The sequence below is a fragment of the Abramis brama genome, assembly GCF_963993115.1.
Source record: "Abramis brama genome assembly, chromosome: 5".
NCBI classification, from domain to species: Eukaryota; Metazoa; Chordata; class Actinopteri; order Cypriniformes; family Leuciscidae; genus Abramis; species Abramis brama.
This window is the reverse complement of record NC_139967.1, coordinates 26,416,723-26,437,890: the sequence shown is the minus strand read 5'-3', so window position 1 is coordinate 26,437,890 and position 21,168 is coordinate 26,416,723. Positions and strand designations below refer to the sequence as shown.

Here is a 21,168-nt window from a genome sequence, read left to right as displayed (position 1 = left end):
GAATGACAGGGATGAATCCAACCAGATACCTAGATATTTATATTTTTTGACATACTCCAGAGCCATACCGTTCATGCAGGTGATTGTAAGTGGAGTCTGGGTAACCGGTTTTCGGCTAAAAAGGATACATTTTGTCTTACTGGTGTTAATACGGAGGTGGAGATTGTCAAAAAACTGGTGAAGCTGAGTTTAAGACTGGAAGCCGCAGAATTGGGAGAGGAACCAACTGAGTACAAAATGGTATCATCTGCATAAAGATGAATCCGGGAGGTGCCAGCAGCTCTGGCTATATCATTGATGTAGATAGAAAAAAGGGTTGGGCCCAGGATGGAGCCTTGAAGCACACCTTTAGAGATAATAAGTGGGTCTGACTTGATGTTTTCAACCTTCAATTGCTGGACATGGTTGGTGAGATAATTGGCAAACCAATCACAGCTAGAGGAGGACAGACCAATACTGGAAAGCTTATGTAAAAGGATCCTATGGTCGACAGAGTCAAAGGCCTTAACAAGGTCTATAAAGGTGGCAATACCTTTATATGTTTTTTTTACACATATATTTAAGACTAAAATCATTTTCCAAAAATAGTTTTCTACATCAGATCTTTTACCTTTTTTTAGGGTGCCGTCATTTATAACTGGCTTTGTCCTGTAAATTATTTTTGGCAAATTGTCTGAAACTTCACACACATTCAAATGAATCTTTGCTATCTGAAAAGAAAAGTTCTTAGTGTTTCAAAAAACATTAAAAAGCTTTATTAACATTCCATTTCATCTTGTGCTTCAATATTCATTTGAAACTTGCTTGTATAAATGTCAAAAACTTGACTCAAATTCAGATGCAACTTCACTACCTGGAAAGTATGAAACCATGTCTTATAGTATTTTAAAAAGCATTAAAGTTTCTTTAACATTGTTTCTTTCTTGGGATTCCAAATCAATGATTGTAACACAAGTGAAAATCAACAAGACTTCTTTTTCAGTGTAGCCCACACTTTCCACACAACTCGATTTTGACCTGTTTAGTCATTTTGGAGAAACTTTACAAACTGGCATAGGATAATGTACCAAATGCCTGAGTTCCACAACAATCTATGACTTATATTCTTCATCTCTGACTGCTTCTATCCTCCTTGATCCTCAACGTCTTCCTGTCTTACTATGACTTCAATTTCTAATACACTGCCGTCACTACCATCAGTAATTTCTGGGAAAGGTACAGCTTTTCTTCTCATTCTATAAAACTTACTAATAACAACCTAAAACAGGCCGAGAGGCTATTTATTTTTTTATTTTATTTTTTGGTCGTTTGAGTTTTGGTTCTTACAAAATGTGCATTAAAAATGAACAAAACTTTAGAAAACACATTTGGATTTGCAATGATATATATCTATCTATCTATCTATCTATACATATATATACATACATATATATATATATATATATATATATATATATATATATATATAAATAATGGAATTTATATTCATTTTCTAGTTTAAAATTAACTTATAATGGTGCCTTGACAGCATATGACCTTGCTAATATCTCTAGCACATAGACCTAGATTTTAATTGTATTGACTGAAGAGGATGTTATACAGAATATTACTAAAATTTATTTTTTATTTTTTGTTTACTATTATTGTATTTTAAAAAGCTATTTTCGTCGCGTCATTTATATCATGTATGCCCCATAGAGGGTTAAGTAACGAAAATGTTTTTTAATGGCTTTAGTTAACTATAATAACTCTGGTGGTGGTGCTATACCTTCTGAAAATGCTGTCTCGGTGTGCACCTCCTCAGATACAACGTGAGTGTTGAGATGCCACATCTACTGTTGTAGCTACTCGTCAGGTCGCCATATTAAACCTGACGGAATCAGCGACGGTCCGCGGCTGGGATCGCGAGGGGCCCCTCTCCAAAACAAATCCCTAAACACACCTTTATTCCCCTTATTCACCCCGGGAATCATTTATGCATCGGACTGAATAATCCAGTCTGTTCTCAGACAGGAGTCTGGGAAGGAGGTTTTGTTTTAGTGTGTTTGAGAGATGAGTAATTTGACCCAGCGGAGCTCCGGCCTGGTGCAAAGGCGCACCGAGGCTTCGCGCAGCGCTGCAGCCGCAGACAGAGAGCGCGGATCCGGCGACGAGGACTACGAGCCCCGCCGAGGAGATGAGCAGGACGACGACGACAGCGGCGATGCCAAGGAAACCAGACTGACCCTGATGGAGGAAGTACTACTGCTGGGCTTGAAAGACCGCGAGGTGGTTGTTGTTTTGCTTTATTATTTTTTTAGTAGTTGTCTGTTCTTATCTCTCATCATCACTCACCACGATCGCGTGCTTCATAGTTTATATGTGAGCTCTTTAAAGAAAGATGCAGCTGGGAACAATCTGGGTTTTTTAAAACTCCTTTTCTTTTCTAAATTTATGACGTTTTGAGTCAAAAGCAAACAACAATATTGCTGTGATGCAATGTAGCTTTTAGCTTGCCTTGCCACTGCAGTTACAAGTTATCTCTCTGACCCATCAGACTGTCGAAACAAATCGACATTGCGTAAAGAACATAGTTTAAAATACCGAGTCATGCCTTTAACTGTCTAATACTTAAATTATACACCGTATTCTTCCTATAGAAAATGGTAACCATTGTGACATTAAGATGCTATGACATTATTTTGTCATATCCACATGAAGCTCAGTATGATGGTTTCAGATACAGTGCTACTTTAAGAAACTAAAATGTGAAGCAGTTGTTTATTATTAAGATTTATAATTGCAGGACGCATTAATATAGTTGAAATGCCTTCATCGCCCACTGAGATTAGTGTCACTCACTAGTCACCCACGTTCTAGCCTACATATTCTAACAAAGCATGTAAATCCAAACTCACAACAAGAAGTGTTTTGGACAAATCCAAGGTTTATTTTACTTTTTTATTTATATAGTTTGCCTTTTGATGCGGATCTGAAACTTGAAACCTCTACTACTACTTAAGTAGGCATAAATCAAATCAACAATAAGGAAAACATCCAAAGTGGGTTGATAACCGTTGATAACCATCCATCAAATCATTTGTTTGGACTGCCAAATGTCAAGACATTTTTATTCTAAATTGGATAATATAGTTATGGATAAAAAGTTGTTTTAAAGTAATAACTTAACATCTCTCGCAGAGTTAAACATCCAAATCCTTTTGTTTTACTTGCTAATAGGCAAGTAAACAGTCTGTACTGTTTAGTATTTAGTAAGTTGTAAGCTAGTACAACTTCTGATCATAACCATTCATTGGGAGGGAGGCCACCAACATGGAGGATCTGTTTGAAAAGCGAATGACACACTCCATAAAATTATGTAGAACTTTCTAATCCATTATCACACAACTCTGTAAGAATTCTTTATTTTCAGTTGACTCTTATGATTGTTTTTAAAATGAAGACCAGATCTAGTTTTAGAATTTTTAATCTCTTTCTCGCCATGAATATAGCTGGGGTAGCTGGCATCATGGCGTTAAACTATAAACAAACAAACAAATGTAGAACTTTCTAAATGTGGGTTTTATTGGTTGTATTATTGCTAGATGCCACAAAGGTAGAAAACTTAATTTTAAGAGGGAAGTTCATAAGTATTTTGATTTGGGGGATTAACAAATATGACTGTTCTTAATAAAGGGAAAGAGGCAAAGCACCTAAAATTAGCCAGTTTGGTGTATTGACCGACCCTTAATTAAAGGAGAACTCCGGTCAATTTTAACATTGAGCTCATTTTTTTGTAAATTTGGAGTGCTGTCAGTCCAGAGAACAATGACAAAAATCGGTGTTGCCTACACCGTGTTATCCTCTTTTTAAAATATGCACCCTGTTGACTTCAATGGGGCAAGTTTTAAACCTGCTTTTAGCCTCTTAACATCCTTGATGTGTCATTACAAGTGCCCAGCCATGTTAGATGATTCCTTCAGAGTGAACACGGGTGAATCTGACTGCAGTACATGTGAAAGATATGAATAAAAATGAAGTTAATTCGGCCAGCGCACATACCTGTATTTACATCCTGTTTTCGGTCGAAGTCCATAGTAGTCGATTGTCGAGTTCACGCTTGTGATCATAGGTAACTAAGCAACAGTGGAGAACTCGACAATCGACTACTGTGGACTTCGCCCGAAAACAGGATGTAAATACAGGTATGTGCGCTGGCCGAATTAACTTCATTTTTATTCATATCTTTCACATGTACTGCAGTCAGATTCACCCGTGTTCACTCTGAAGGAATCACTCACATGGCTGTGCACTTGTAATGACACATCAAGGATGTTAAGAGGCTAAAAGCAGGTTTAAAACTTGTCCCATTGAAGTCAACAGGGTGCAAATTTTAAAAAGAGGATAACACGGTGTAGGCAACACCGATTTCTGTCGTTGTTCTCTGTACTGACAGCACTCCAAATTTACAAAAAAATTAGCTCAATGTTAAAATTGATCGGAGTTCTCCTTTAAGGTTTATAGTAGGTAGTGAATTGTACCTAGCTCATTGTCTGGCCTTTGTAGTTAGGTTTTGGTTGAGCAAGCATTTGACAGGGCAGTGTTACTGAAGACACCTCTCTTTACAGCTCATTCATATCGAATTACTGCCTACTTTAATTTATGCTCTCAACAGAAATGGCTTTTGGGTACTATTCAAAATTAATTGTAGCTTATAGAAAAATGGCCAGTGTTTTACTCAGGCAATGTCTTGGATCCTGCTTTGTCCACAAACCTCACACAGCAGGTTTCTGGTTGTGTTTTACATGTCAAATATAAGGTTTTGGAGTTTAATGGTTTGATTGATCAATGGTTACTCGAGACACTGTCAATACATTTGTAGAACACACTGCAAACAAATTTAAAAAAAATTATCTTGGCCTCTCAAACCTGGAATCATTGTGTCATTTTTCCACAACAGAGATTTCTTCTTCTTATATTATTTTTATTAACAGTTTTTGAAGTTATATTAACAAACACAAAAGCATAAAACAGTCAGGACAACAAAAGACACATTAACACACAACAGAGAGAAAAAAAACAAAACACAACAGATTTCTAACGAATTGACTTTTAGATGGATATAGTGTCTTTCCCTGTTGCCATGTTTAGATGTTTATGATCAGTTCAGCATCTTGCATTGATCCTGGAAGTGTCATGCTACTGTACATTTTGTTCAGTATATTAGTTTTGCAGAAGTCTTCCTTGTGTTTTTAACAACAGTACACTGTTTTGCCCAAGAACAACACAGAAGGTTTTTAAATCCGGAGGGAGCATTCCTGTCGCTTGTTCACAAAGCTTTCCTTTGGGTTTTAGATTACTGCCATTTTCAGATATTGAATATCATGTCGAGGCCTCACTAAGATTTGCTTGTATGGAAAGTTGCAGAAAGGATAAATGGATTAACATAGCATGTTCCAACTTCCAGGTCTACAGTTTGCTCATGCTTATGGTTGGCAGTTGGCAACAAATGTAGAAGTTGAAACATTGTCGAAAAAATATTCTGTAAAATTGTAATATATTCTGGCTATTGGTTATGTTGCTTGATTCTAGGAGAACCTCACAGAACCTGTCTGAAACATGTCTGGGTCATATTTCATCCCAAAGTCAAAAGAAAGAAAATAAATTAAATTCAATTTGAACCTTTGAGATTTTTTTAGTATCATGCACATTACTATTATTATATTACACTAATGCATTTTAGTAATGTGAATATGGGAGGGAAATGTGTTTGACATGAAAAAGAAAACCTTAAAGGTAGCCAATGTTTTTCATAAACACTTTGTTACCAAAGAAACCGCTTATGTTCCATAAGCACCACCTACTGTCAGAGAGTGAATTTACATTTTCATTCAGCCCGTATGCTGTTTTTGTTTTGTGCAGGTGTCTAATGGCGCTTTTCCACTGCATGGTACGGCTCGGTACGGTTCGACTCGGCGCGGAACGGTTCGGCTCGCTTCGCTTTTCCACTGCGTGGTACGACTCGACTCGGCACGGCACGGTTCGGTTCGCTTTAGCTCGGTTGCTTTTCCACTGCAGTTAGTACCGCTTCAAAGTGGGTGGGACTGATCGTTATAGTTGCCGTCTCTACTGCCATGATATCATCATATTAAATGCGAATTTTTCATTCCGTGTTTCCCCATCCACTCCTCGGCAACCAACGAGAGGAACGTCTGCACCTCGTCCACTGACCACGATTCAGCCATTTCTTTTTTTGAAGTTTATACTCTTTTTTTTTTTCTTTTTTTTTTCTTTTTTTTAAAGCAAATACTTTTAAAACAGGCGCTACAGTGCTGGCTGTTGTCTACTGGCTATTTAAATCTAGCGGGTTTAGTGTCTCGTGTCGTAAATACAATGACGCTGGTAGTGATGATTCTGTCTGACCAATCAGTGATCTGCAGTGTTTTCACGTCACATTTTAGTATCGGTACGCTTGGAACCTCAACAGAGGTGGTACCATTTAAAGCGAGCCGTACCGTACCGTACCATGCAGTGGAAATGCGCCAAAAGTGAGCCGTACTGAACCGAGCCGTACCGTACCATGCAGTGGAAAAGCGCCAAAGCGTGCCGTACCGAACCATGCAGTGGAAAAGCGCCATAATGTAACAAAATTTCACAAATCTAAAGTCAGACCATGCTGTTTTTGCTTGAAATTATGCAATCTAATTCAAATCAAAAACAACTGCTCATGCTACGTGTGTAGCGTCTTTGTTTCGATCGTGATTAAAATGGTTGCCTCTAATTTCAAATGGCTACTGATATTTAAGGCCAGTTTGCCTGTTATAAAGCAAATAAACAACATATAAATTTGCTCAAACAAAGAAAAAAAAAATCATCAACCAGTATTGGAATCAGCCAATTTGCTTGTAAAAAAAATCGGAATCTAAATCGACCATGAAAAATCATGATCGGTGTATCACTAATTAAGAGATGGCAACCCGTGACCTTCTACTCAGAGCTGTTTACGTCCTTGGAATTATGTGTTTCTATGCCAACACTACCAACACTATTGTAATGTTATGTTCTTTGACACATGAGGTAATTTAACGCCGTTTCTTGTGACGCTTTGCAGACTCTGCTCTGGCTTTGCGCTTTCATGTGTTTTAAAAGAGGCATGGCTTTGGAGAGAGCTCTCTGAAGGGAGGGTGGGATACTCTTAAAACTAGCTTGCTATTGCTATACTCTCTGAAATTGCTTATCCCAACTTTAATGGTTTTAATTATTTTATTTCCGTATTTTTTTTTAATTTCTCTTTGTTACTCCTTACTTGTATTTACTACAGTAACAAGCAACTAAAACTAAACCAAACCTTAAACCTGTAGTATGTCCATATTGTTTATTTTACACAGTATATCTATTTGTGTAAAAGACACATTAAAATTGAGTTTTAAGTAAATGAAGGGGCTATTTTGCATGTGGTTAATCTCCTCCAACAGTTGTGACTGTGCCATGTTTAAATACAGCTGCCTTTGCCTACTGAGCCTTTATCATGACTGTCTGCTTGTGTCTCCGCTCAGCTCTTACTCTGGCTTTATGTTGTTGTCAGAGCACAAAGTACATCTAGTGTACTCACAGGACTGAGGACTTGCGCACAGTGTCAACAAGAAAACTATGACCAACCTTTCCTGAGTTTGAGTGCTGTGTTGTTTAAAGAAGCAATGTTGTCTAACCTGCCACAGCAAAAGCAAACCACAACAATCCAATCAATCCTGTCCTATATGTTTTTTTGCTAGCTCTAGTTTCACTCCTCAGATATACATCACAATTGGGAAGAAAAAACAGTGTATGTGCAATTCTTTACTGTCACGTAATTTATTTAATGCATCCTTGCTGAATGAAAGTATTCATTTCTTTCAGATAAAAAAAAAACACTTTTGAACAGTAGAGTAGGTCTTTAAAGTATAAAGTAGTTTTTAATATGAGCTATTTTTTAATAAATCAAGCACAGTTTCAGCTGAACTTGTTCCTCATGCACTTTTGTTGTATGAAAAAGCAGCTTTGACATTTGATGATTCTTTTTAAGTTCCACTAGAAATAAAAAAAAACATGAGATTCAAGCCATGTTCGTGTGCCATCACTACACACCCACATGGCTTGAATCTCATGGGTTGCACTGAAATGAACATTCTGGGCCGAAACTGAAACTTTTTTAATAATTATTAATGTCTCATTTTAAATTAGTTTTTTTTATTTATTATACTTTTAAATTAAATAATCAATAATGTTTCTGAATCTGAATTTAAAAAAAAATCAATAAAAAAACCCACTTTTATTTAAAGTAACAAAAAATGGACAGAAAATAGGCCCATATTAAAATAATATTAAATATCAATATACAGTAGTCAACATTTGAAGTGGATCAAAACCTTTCATCAAAGTTATGCATGAACTTTGAACAATACCTGTTCTTGTCTTAGGACAACTTTGATTAACTTTTTTGATCCACTTCAAATGTTGACTACTGTATTATTCTTTATTCTGTTCTATGCAACAGAATCAGATTGAACAGATTTATTTTTTGACCAATTATCAAAATAAAGTATAGTCTTATCAGTATTATAATCAGAGCATTTGAGCAGAGCAGGGAGTGGATCTGTGAACCATGTTACACCACAGGAGGGCTATTGCAAACAGAAACAAGTCCAGAGAAATTTCATGTCGGCACGTTATTTGAGCGGACTTTGCTTTTGCGGTGATCGTGATTGCATAAGTGGAGCGCTTGGAAAGCACAGACGCAGACTGCTTGTATTTATACCACTGAAAGTGTATGCTGGGCTCCCCTCGGCAGACGTGTTCCACACATGCGCAGTAGATCGGCGTGTACGCAATTTCCCTCCACGAATTATTCGTGTACACCCTCAGATGACGATTTTTACGTCACGGGGACCCTAGCGGATCCTAACGCACGCAGAAAGTATAACACTAGCTTAAAGGCCCATTGAAGTGCCGTGGAACTTGCAGCTTTGTATGAGGCGTTGACGTCATTTTCACTGAAACAGGAAGCTAAGGGGGGGGCATATTGAATAGCTCCTCCCCCTTTTCAAATAGCCAATAGCATTTAGTTTACCTCACCTCCCCCTTTTCAAATAGCCAATAGCATTTAGTTTACCTCACAGACTGCAAGTTGTACTTGACAGCATCATGGAAGCGAATCCGTAAATGCAAATTTTGTCATTGTTTTGGAACACACCAGCTTATTCATAACCTCAAGGCTAACATATTCATACTAAAAGCTAACAAACTTAAATTTTGATTTCAGGGGGCCTTTAAGAGCGTGCACACTGAGCGCAACATTGAGCAGAGTGCGCAGCGCACACACGGATCGTAGAGAGCAGAGCACATCCGCACACACAGAGCGGGACACTGAGCAGTTGCTTCGAAGCTGTGCATCTTTGGAAGCGGAGCCACTTGCTAAGTTACAAAACATGCTGCACAAGAGTGCAACCTGATCGCTGAGCACGGAGAGGAGGGGCAGGGCGCCATATTTTCGGCTTATATTTTCGGCTTATATTTTCTACCTTTTTTTCCTCTTTCAGCCAAAAAACGAAAATGCCATTTTTGACTGATAATTTTCGGCGGCCGAAATTTCGGTGCATCCTTAATTTTCAGTTTAAAGCAAATTATCTGTGGAAACTGACATTTCAACAAAAGTTCGATGTGATTTCTGTTTTTAGAACTTTTCAAACTTACAACATATAATGATTTATTACGTTATTATTCCTGTTGATGTATTCAAAATGATTGACTTGATTATTTACTCATTGTGCATCACTCTGGGGTTTTGCATATGCTGAGCAAACTTGCCTGTGTTGCCAGTGCCTTAAAAGAGGCCTGTTGTTTCCCGGTTGTGGCCTCTGGGATGGGGAGGCTGGACCTTCACAAAGCAGGCCTTGTTAGTGCTGGAAGGATCCATCGCTCACTTCATCCACTGCTGAACATGACACTGCAGCAAATGGAGCTGCAAAAATGAAAACTAACATCATAACTATCCCTCAGTGTTGTGGAAAATTTAGTTCAAGTACTGACATTTGAATGTCATTGTCCACACCCCACAGGAAGTTGAACTGGCATGACAACAGGAGAAATTTACTGAATTGCAATTCAAAGAAATGCAAGTTACACAAATGTATTACTCCAACAAGTTGTGTGATCATTACTATTTAGAATTTTTTTTTCTGGTATGTAGTATACATTTTAATTTCAGCTGATTAGACAAAGTGAAAATAACAGGCATTGTTTTTACCTCTTCCGTTTTACCACACAGCACCACAAAATGTTCACTATGTTTTCAGATAACTCTAAAGCTGTTTACACGCTGTTTTTAACTAAAAAAGTAAAACTTTTTATGCGTTTTGGCCATTCATTTACACGTCAACGACGTTTTGGGAGCCTGAAATACAAACTTTTGCAAAAAAAAAAACACTTACGTTTTTGAAAATGATACCGTTATTTTCTCAGTGTAAACTACAAAAACGTGAATTTATGTAAACGGTGACGTCATGCGTATTACGTGTTCAGTCTATAGGCATGTAGGTTTTCATTACAAAGTAACATCGCCAACTACTGGACTTGGCAGCATAACAGAGTGTTTTTAGTCGTATTCGCTGATCTGTGTGAACAAGGATCGTTTTGACAACGTTGTCACCCTAAAAATAAATGGTGACAAAAATTGGGGATAAATTGGAGTATTTTGGGAGATTTGAAAATGACATTTTAATTTTTAAGTATAATTACATACAAATTTCTGTAGGCGACTTTTCAAACTTTGATTATTAATATACAACTTTATCAATCTTCCCCATATTTTGTCTGATAACAAGTTTATGGGAATACATGTTTTTACTGCAATTAATTCTTTGTTAAATTCATATTTGAATTACAATTCTTTTTTCACAAATTACAATAAAGCTATTTTTAGGCTTTGTGTCTTATTTGTGCAGGCATAAATTAGATCCTTGTGTGATGATGGGTCTTCACACAAAACAACTGGAGTCCATATTAGCAGTGTTTATCATTTTGAGTCATCTGTAAACTGTTTAGAAAAGTTTTCTTTGTTCACAAACCATTTGGATGGAAGTTGTACAGCTGCACTGAAGCTCTGAACCTTGATGGGGCATTTGTACTGACTCTCTTGGTTTTGTTTATGTGCAAGGGCTACACCTCCTTCTGGAATGACTGCATTTCATCAGGCCTGCGGGGCTGCATGCTCATTGAGCTGGCCTTACGAGGGAGACTGCAGCTGGAGGCCTGTGGCATGAGGAGGAAAAGCCTGCTCACCCGGAAGGTAAGACACACTGTTCAGCATGCTGGAATGATCATACGATAGGGAGAGGCTTCCTGTTTTGGATGCTTCCTTCAGCTGTGTTCACTTGCTACACACATTTAAAGGGTTAGTTCACCCCAAAACAAAAACGCTGTCATCTTTTACTCAGCCTCCAAAGGAAGGCTTTTGTTGTTCCAAACTTGTGTGACTTTTTACAAGAAGGTATTTTGAAGAATGTCGGGATCCCATTGACTTTCATTGTATGGACTAAAGAAAATACAGAGCCATGTTTTTAAAAATATCCTCCCAGATCGTCATTTAAACATTTCAGATGTATTAGGCTATACTGATGGTACAGGTTCACTTGCACAGGTTTCTACAAACACAGCTGGACTGAACAAATTCAGATGATATATTCTTTATGTGCTTGTAGAATTCAGCACTCTGGTGTCGTTACATTTACAGTTGTGTTGGACACTTTCTACCACAAGAGGGAGCACTTTGATATTAATTGTGTGTCAGGAGGTCACTTTTTGCGGTTGGTGTTGGCTGTTGGAAGTGAGAACTTTTATTATTAAACTGGGCTCAGATGTATCCCTGGAAAATGCATTAGATTTAATACATGAATTAAAACTCTTTGGTCTTCAGTTGAAGTAGTTCATCTCCTTCACATGATTTTACCCTCATGATTTCTCTGCCTTGATGTCAGTGGTGCTTTTGTGCAGTATAATATTTTAATGTGTTCAGTGACATTTCTCTTCTTTTTCTTAGATTATATGTAAGTCTGATGCTCCAACTGGGGACGTGCTGTTGGACGAGGCTCTAAAACACATAAAAGACACTCAACCGCCCGAAACCGTGCAGAGCTGGATAGAGTTGCTCAGTGGTGAGTATCATTTTAGATCTGAATTTTTTCCCCTAATTACTTCAGCAATACCATACCTTGGCTTTAGAGAACAGCATAAATATTACTGTGTAAACGCTTGCACTCTAAAAACTTAAACTCTTATTTAATTATTATTTAATGGTTATTTTTTTATTATATTATACTGCTGTCCAAAAGTTTGGGGTCGTAATGTTTTTTAATGTTTTTGAAAGAAGTCTCTAAAGCTCACCATGGCTGCATTTGTTTGATCAAAAATACAGTAAAAACTGTAATATTGTGAACTACCATTACAATTTAAAATTACTATTTAAATATATTTTAAAAATGCAATTTATTCTTGTGATGGCAAAGCTGAATTTTCAGCAACCATTATTAGAGTCATCAATGTCACATGATCCTTCAGAAATCATTCTAATATACTGATCTGGTGCTCGAGAAACATTTCTTATTATTATCAATGTTGATGAATAGAAAGTTCAAAAGAAAAGCATTTATTTAAAATAGAAACCTTTTGTAACATTATAAAAGTCTTTACTGTCACCTTGGATTAATTTAATGCATGCTTTCTGAATAAAAGTATTACACATCTTTTGAACAATAGTGTAATTACATTACATGAAATTGGGTAACACTTTATTTTACAGTGTCCTTGTTACATAGTACTTACCATAGTAATAACAGTAAATTATGCATAATTACATGCAACTAACCCTCAACCAAATCCTAATCCTACCCTAAACCCATAGTAAGTACATGTAGTTGCTAAATATTACTCAGTACTTAAATATATAATTACACTGTAAGAATGACACTTTAAAATAAAGTGTAACCAAATTGTATTAAATTGAACAATTTTAACCATTGCTACCTGATAAATATACTTTGCCTGGTGCGCATAAAACATCTGGATCCAGACTCACTTTGGTCCAATGATTGAGAGAGATTTCTGGGACCTACTGTGGCTATGAGCTCAGTTGGAAATGGAGAGCCGAAGGGTCAAAGGGTGAGATCAAAGCGCCTGAGAGAAGGAGCTGCCATCCTCGTTTAGATAGTGTATAAAAATGTGCTCAGAATTAGATCAGAGCCATAAATTACTGCAGGCTGATGACTAGCAAATGCTTGAGCACAGCCAGCTTTGATCCTGTGCTGTCTGTGCTTCTCTGCTTCAGCACAGGAGCTGACCAACTGAGCTGGTGGTACTCGCTCAAGGGACTCTAGACTTCTGCATTCAAAATTCCTGTCTGAAACTTGTGAAAGACTCAAAACGTCGGAAATCTAGACAAAAACATATTAAAACTATTAATAATGTAATGAGCCTGTAGCAGCTGTCAATAAAGGGAATTATGCTCTTCAAAAAAAGTGTTTACCCGAAAACTAGAATAGGGATGCACAATATAGCAGTGATGAAAAAATAAAATTTAGTGGTAGTAGTTTTTTATATAGGTATTGGTCGATATTAGATATTTAAAGGGATAGTTCACCCAAAAACTTAAAATTCTGTCATCATTTACTAACCCTCAGTTCCAAACCTGTATGAGTTTCTTTCCTCTGTTGAACACAAAAGAAGATATTTTTAGGTAACCAGACAGTTGACGGTAGCCATTGACTTCTATGACTATACCATCAACTGTCTGGTTACCAACATTCTTCAAAATATCTTCTTTTGTGTCCCTTTAATTGTGCATACTCATGTATCCCTTTCTTACATTTAGATTACCTTTGCTGTCATCTAATGCTCAATTAAAGTTAACTTAATCAATAAAAGCACTAATAAAGTTAATGACAAAATGAATATCCTTTTTTTTTCATACAGCACATTTAATATTGTTACGCCTACATACACTTGCATTTAAATACCTTTTTTTTCTTAGTGTTTATTTAATTTAATTTGGCATAATGTAGAATTATTATATTAACCGTTTATTGGTTATTGGCCCTAATAAAATAAATAACAGCTTACTGATATTGACTAGAATTAGAATTATGGTGCAACCCTTCATTTATAATAATAATTATAAGTAAATTATAGACTTATGTCTAACAGCTGTGCCATTAAATGGAATAGGAAATAGCATTTTTAAGAACAGTGAAGTCCATTCAAGTAACGCACTCATATCTTTCTTCTGAACTCACCTTGTGCTGCTGTTGTCAAAGGAGTGATGAAATCATCTTTATTTACATTTCTGTTTTAATACATTCCTAAAAACTCCTAATTCCGAAAATAAATGTAATAAATTTTGGCAGCAACTGCACAAGATGCAAACAGGCCTGATTTGTTCCATCTCTGTCCTTCACAGTGAAATGTACCTCTTACGCCAGACTTTTTAACGGCTGCCACAGTGCCTTTTCTGTCAGTTTTTATTATTTTCGTGATACTTTTTGGTATTGTAAGTTGTAGCCATAGCAATTAAAAAAAAAAAAATTGTCAAATAAATGTTGTCCTTGTCAAATAAAATGAATGTTAGTTGATGTCTGGTGCTGAAAGTGCTTGTCTTTTGCAGGCGAGACATGGAACCCGCTGAAGCTTCACTATCAGCTGCGTAACGTTCGAGAGCGCCTGGCCAAGAATCTCGTAGAGAAGGGCGTCCTGACAACAGAGAAACAAAACTTCCTATTGTTCGACATGACTACACACCCCCTTACCAATAATAATATTAAGCAGCGCCTTATTAAGAAGGTGCAGGAGGCCGTGCTGGACAAGTGGGTGAACGACCCTCATCGAATGGACAAACGCATTCTGGCCCTTATATTCCTAGCCCATTCCTCTGATGTACTAGAGAACGCGTTTGCCCCGCTTCTGGATGACCAGTACGATCTGGCCATGAAGAGAGTACGGCAGCTGCTGGACCTGGAGCCTGAGGGCGAGAGCATGAAGAACAACACCAATGAGCTGCTGTGGGCCGTGGTGGCCGCCTTCACCAAATGAAGCAATGGAAAATAAAACAGTTGGACTGGTTAGATCAGGTTTGAGAAGTGGTTGACCTGGTGCATCAAAATGGAGTCCTGGTTTTCTTTCCTTGTAGATATCTCCCTTCCTCCCTACTCTCTCTGCAAGATCTGTCATTGGGTTTCTCTCTTTTGTTTGACCGGTGTATTTTGTCCTCCTTTAATCGTTTGTTCATTTGAATGCAATTGGGTACTTTCTCACCATAGACTGTTGGAACATTTACATTTTGCATTGCTGCACAAAACGGCCTGTTTTTCATTGTTTCCTTGCCTGGACATCCGTGATGGGTACCTAACAGATCTTACAGTGTTTTGTCATCAGTTTCATACATTTAATTGGAATTGATTCATTGTGACATAGGCTGTGTACGCCAAAGCAGTATCTGCGTATGGTAAGACACAACAGATACTTAAGAAAATAAAGTACACTACCGTGTATCATATTTTTAATTTCAATTTGTTGTAAAAATTTGTTTTCATACTAATAATGGGGCCTGAAAAGAAACCAAAAAGGACTAAATCCTGATGTGATAACATTTTAGTGGTTTGTGGCAAGTGTGCTAGCACTAGCAGCTTCACATTCACACTACTGAAACAAACAAAACACACTACTGAAACAAAACAAAAAAACAGTGTTTTTAGAGAGGAGTGACGAAGTTCAGGCTGTTAGAGGACCTGTCAAGTATATTTACTGGGTGGATTATCAGCAATCTTTTATGAGAGCTCTACCATTGCGATTCCTTCCGTTTGGTCCATAAACACCCCACGAATGCTTCAAACTCTACCTCTTCACACATTTATTGTTGTGACTCCTCATTAGCTTTCTCTTGTGTTACTTATGAATTTCAAATACTTTTATGTGCCTGAGATTGGTTATAGGATGCGCATAGCTCTCAAGGTGCAGGATGTACTGTAGCTCTTTGTGACGTGGCATTAATGGAGCTAGATTCAGAAAGCGTTTGTTACTCGGTTGCTCAGTAGTCTTCATACCTTTTGTATATGCCTACCAGAAACTAATTTGAGGACCACAAGAGTTTAATAAAGGAATCTGTGTCCTCCCTGCAAATAAAAAACATCTGTATGGCATACAGCTTAATTTTCTTTTAATATTTTTCTATTGATTTATGTAAGGGCAAGTCCTCAAGGTTTTAAGAGATGTTTTATGGAAATGGTTTTGAATGTCAAAAGATTCAATTCATGTACTCACACTTCTAAACAAACATAGGATTAAAAAAAATATATATATATATATATAGACTTTATAATGTGACTTTTATATGTAAGAGCAGATTCCACCATTTTCTCGAGTCAGTATATTTTTGATAGTATTTTATTATCATTTGCTGATTGACGTTGCATTCTGTCACAATCTAGTTAAATCTGTATATAGTTTCTTATGTAATCATGCTGCTTACCACATGAGCAAACTCTGTATCAAACCTGTTAATTTTGCCTGGCATGTAAAAGCTTACACAAGCATGTCTTAATTTTGTTTTTACGCTATGAAAATCTTTTGAGAAAGCCTTCATTCAATCACCATATTCTAATGTTGTTGTTTTTTTGTCATTATGCTGATTTTTATTCAGTTTTATAGCAATAATTTAAATCAACATGCTTTTGTTTTGTTCTTTGTTTTCTTCACAATGATGCTAAATGTTTGCTTCACAATAGTTAACTGTATGTAGCGATGGTCAGCCAATTGTTTGGAAGAGTCGACCTATGGGATTTTCACCTGTCTAAAAAGTGTCTCGGAGTAAAAGACAATTAAGATCGTGTGTAGCTTTAGGACTCAATATAAAGGGACCCCAATGTATATACTTTCTTATTACAATGAAATAAACTATGGTCTTGAAAGTGCCTCAAACATCATCTGTTATTTATTTTGTGAAAAATTGCGTGCTGCTTTTGATGCATCAGATTAGTTACATGCCATGTCGTTTTTGTTTTATTTCTCACATATAGGAGACACAAAGCCATGATTATACCATGATACAATTTTTTTTTCAGGATTCAGTGATGAATAGAAAGTTATTGCACCCTCACTGAATAAAAATATAAATTTCTTTAAAATCTGACCCCAAACTTTTGAATGGTAGTGGGGACATGATTGCAGCTTATCTTCATCCATGTCAGACTACAGTTGGCCTCTGCATTGTGCATATTCTCTGAAGGATTTTTAGCATTTACTCTTAAAGTTAAGCATTTGAAACTTGTTAGTTATACCGTTGAGTAACACTCTTTATATAACTACTTTATACAACAACTAATGAGCATTTCAGCTATTTAAGTTGAGGTATGTTGGCTTGCTGACAGTTTTATTTCATTTCATTCCATAGCATTAAAAAAAAAACATTGCTATGATACTAGAAAAATAAAACCCCAAAGCTGAAACGCTTATTGAGAATGAGTTTGTGTTTACTCTGTTGAAAGTAAACATTTATTCCACTGTATTTTGTGAGTAGGGTTTGTCTTACGTCAGGGTTCTTGTATTGACACACACTTCTCATTTGGTCATTTTTCAATTAGTCTTTGAGTGGAATTTTTCCCATAGCAGTGGATGTTTGTTTACAAACAATATATAGTGTTGTTGAGTCTGGTCTATTCTTGTGCCTGGCCTGGTGTGATGTCTGGTTTCTGCAGACGTTTGGCCAGCTGTGGTGGAAGGTTGTGCCGTGTCTGCCTACGCAATAGCCTCACTGCATTAACATCTCAGCTGAGCTCATCTCTTAACGCTGAAAGAAAATGCTCAGCCAAAGGGTCAGAAGCGAGCATAACACCTTCATCCTTCAATATGGTTGAAACATGTTTCTCTGGCATTGTCAATGATGACTCATAGTTATGTAAAATTCTGTCTTTTCTTTAAAGGGAAAGCGCTTGACATGCATAAACTCACTTGGAAATGTTGAGACTTGGAAGTGTGTGATTATGTTGACTTATCCAGTGATTAAAAACCAGTCTCTGCTATATATATATATATATATATATATATATATATATATATAAAACACACACACATACACACACAGCTCACCCTGTTAGCTGACAGGATTCTGTTATACTTTGTAACTTTCTCAGAAAATTGATTCATAACATGATAATGTGGTCAATCTGATTGACAGACTTGCAAGAATTGCTTAAACCAATGCAGAATTAAGTAAGCGCAAATGTGATACTGGCTCCTGTTTGCATCTCAGAGAATCTCTAAGAATCTAGGCAATGTTGTAAAATACATGTTGTAAGGATTAGATTCGTTGTAAGGATTAGATTCACTGTAATCTCTTATCTGCTGTAACCTACCAACACAAGAAATATTTATAAATCATTATCTGTTTTGGCAAAGCTCTTATGAAGACCTTATACTTTTCTGTTCAACTGCTTGATTGCACAATTAATCTCACTGACTCATCACTGATTTCATAAACAGATCAGAATATACTTTATAGTCTCCCAGAAATTTATTTTAAAACTGCATGTTTTAAACCAAGACACTGAACACTAATTTATTTAATCATGCAATAAATAAATAAATACATACATAAGTTTCAAAACCATTGAAACATGATAGTGATTTTTGTATAAAAATAAATAAATAAAATACAAAATATTAAGTGACAATTTAAAGTGCCCCTATTATGCTATTTTAAAGTTTCCTAATGTTATTTTGGAGTCTCCTACAACAGGTTTACATGCCTCAAAGGTAAAAAAAAAAAAAAAAAAAAAAAAAACCTGTTTCATTTTCTCATTATATATTTGCACATCACCACATTTTCAATGATTCTCAAACGACTCGTCAGATGAATCAGTCTCTCTAAATCCCTCCTTTTCGCTACTCTGCTCTGATTGGCCAGACAGCTCAGTCTGATTGGTTTACCACGTACAGCGCGCGCGTCGAAAACAAAAACGCCCATAGCCAAAACAAAGTCAGCTCTGCTTGTCCTGGGGCTTCCTACACTGTAAACTAAACACAGAAACGAAAAATGACGTCGATTTTACCATATCAATCCGAGCTCGAGTCCGATGGTGAAACACTGGAAGAAGTAGTTATTCAACCCGAACCTCCATCGCAAGGACGACTCGAGCAGTGTTTCTCAGTGATACGCTACTCAGTTTGAGGTACATTATGAGATGTTGCAACTGTAATTCCTCACCATCAGCATTAACAAGTGCATATCCATCAACAAACCGATTATTTTACTTGTACTAATTTATTTACAGAGTATTTTTTAATATATTGCGGTGAACACGTAGCCTGGAAATCCAGACCTAAATCTAAAAGATTAATGGTCTGGCATGGACTAATGAAACTCGGCCAGCTCGAGGGGCGGCACCAAGCATGCATTTGAAAATCTCACTGCATGCAACTGGATAACACTACGACCAATCACAACAATAAACCCCATACGCTTAGCTACCAGCGGAGCTAACTGGTAGATTATACTCTTACCGTATCCGGTCGGCAAAACAGCAAAAACGTCCTTCTTGCAAAGGAACGATTCGAGCGGCATCTTCTGTTCCTGTTTTAGATAAAAAGCCAAGTCTAACTCGTTCATTGTAGCGGCCAAAGCCGTTTCAAACAACTGGTATTCATCCATAGCCATCTTGCAATGTTTACTAATGACTTCGACGTCACAGCGCTGTTGTCATCTCGCCTTTGGCCCGCCTATATCAGATAACCCGATGTGATTGGTGCAGCTCAGATCGAGGGGCATATTTAATGAGCATCATTACTCGACACCAGAGTAACTCACTGAGGAAATTCAACTTGTGCTCTCGCGAGAATTCTGGATTACCAGGGTAGTGAACACGTGGAAACTGTATCAATAACAGTGCATACATAAGCCAAGCATGACTGATGTAACATAAACGTTGGTAAAAACAAATCTTGCTCCATGCTTAAACTTTACTCAAAGTAGTGAGAACGACAGACAATCTGCATTAATAGACAAGGTTTTAGGGAATAGTGGTCCACAACTGATTAGCAGAAGTATTTCAGTAAGACAGTGATAATGTGAGTTAGCCAGTTAGCAGGAGACCTACACAACATAAAACTCAAAACTAAGTTTTTGAACACCATCTTTCAAGAGCAAGCGGTTTGTGAATCCTGCATTGAACTCCGAGATTTGAGAAGCAGTCGTATTTAAAATAAAGGGAACACAGCAAAAGTTTAGGATTAGACTGTTGTGGTGTCATGGTAAAGATGAACTTTAACCACTGATTCTTCACATGCTCGTCCTTGGGCAGTGAAAAAAAAACTGGCTTTACCTTCACATTGTAGAGCACAGCGCCATCTTCTCGACATGATGCTCTCCAGTATCCACAGGAATCAGCTGCAGTGTTTGAGGTTCAAGTTTTCCCTGGTGTCTGTGTACGCAATAAGTGGGCGGGCAATATGCTAACATGTCATCTTGATGTCACAACGAAACAGCTTATGACTTGTTTGAAAAACGATTCATTTCATTGACTCAGAGTCAATTCTTACTTTTGAAAGACAATAACTTTATATACGGTGCACTTTCAGATTTAAAACTTTGCAGGATGTTTTCATTCGCTTAGAGCTGTTACACACTACATGAAAAGTCATTTTCAAAAATCCATAATAGGGGCACTTTAACATGGCATGTTGTTACAAAGACACTGAACATTATTTACAATCATTAATGCAATAAATAAACAAACAAAAAAACTTGGTGATGATGGTTTTGTATAAACATTTCATAGTTAAAAAATATCAAGGGAGAGAATGGGCAAAGATATCCATTTGTCTTAGCACTTCAAAGTTTGGGCATCTTTGTTAAAGGCACAGTATGGCATTTTTCTCCACTAGGGGTCGCTAACCTATTTACAATAACAAAGGCGTAGATTGATGACGCAACATTTGCTTAGAATTATGGATCTTGGCGTCAACGTCAAGCCGACCGATCTAATAATGTTTATGGATGACTGAATACATCGATGCTTTTATCATGACTGTGATATGAAGCAGTTCGGGATTGCTAAGAGACAGCTATCAGCTCCAAACCGCTCCAAACGCGACGCGAGTCCCGCGGATATAAAA

At 37.0% G+C, this 21,168-nt stretch overlaps 1 protein-coding gene across 1 annotated transcript; it reads left to right on the top strand.

Moving 5' to 3' along the window:
• Positions 1 to 1,861: 1,861 nt before the first annotated feature.
• Positions 1,862 to 16,970, top strand: golph3a (golgi phosphoprotein 3a). The gene is made up of 4 exons (XM_084114796.1): positions 1,862 to 2,268; positions 11,171 to 11,302; positions 12,053 to 12,167; positions 14,669 to 16,970. Exons 1-4 carry the CDS (start codon positions 2,053 to 2,055, stop codon positions 15,091 to 15,093), a joined length of 888 nt encoding a protein of 295 aa, XP_083970922.1. The 5' UTR covers positions 1,862 to 2,052; the 3' UTR covers positions 15,094 to 16,970.
• The last annotated feature ends 4,198 nt before the right edge of the window (positions 16,971 to 21,168 follow it).

Excerpts from the sequence above, each read along its gene's own strand:
- golph3a (XM_084114796.1), top strand. The coding sequence starts at position 2,053 with ATGAGTAATTTGACCCAGCGGAGCTCCGGCCTGGTGCAAAGGCGCACC. Across the intron at positions 2,269-11,170 it reads TGGGCTTGAAAGACCGCGAG|GGCTACACCTCCTTCTGGAA; the intron begins GTGGTTGTTGTT and ends TTTATGTGCAAG. Across the intron at positions 12,168-14,668 it reads CTGGATAGAGTTGCTCAGTG|GCGAGACATGGAACCCGCTG; the intron begins GTGAGTATCATT and ends TGTCTTTTGCAG.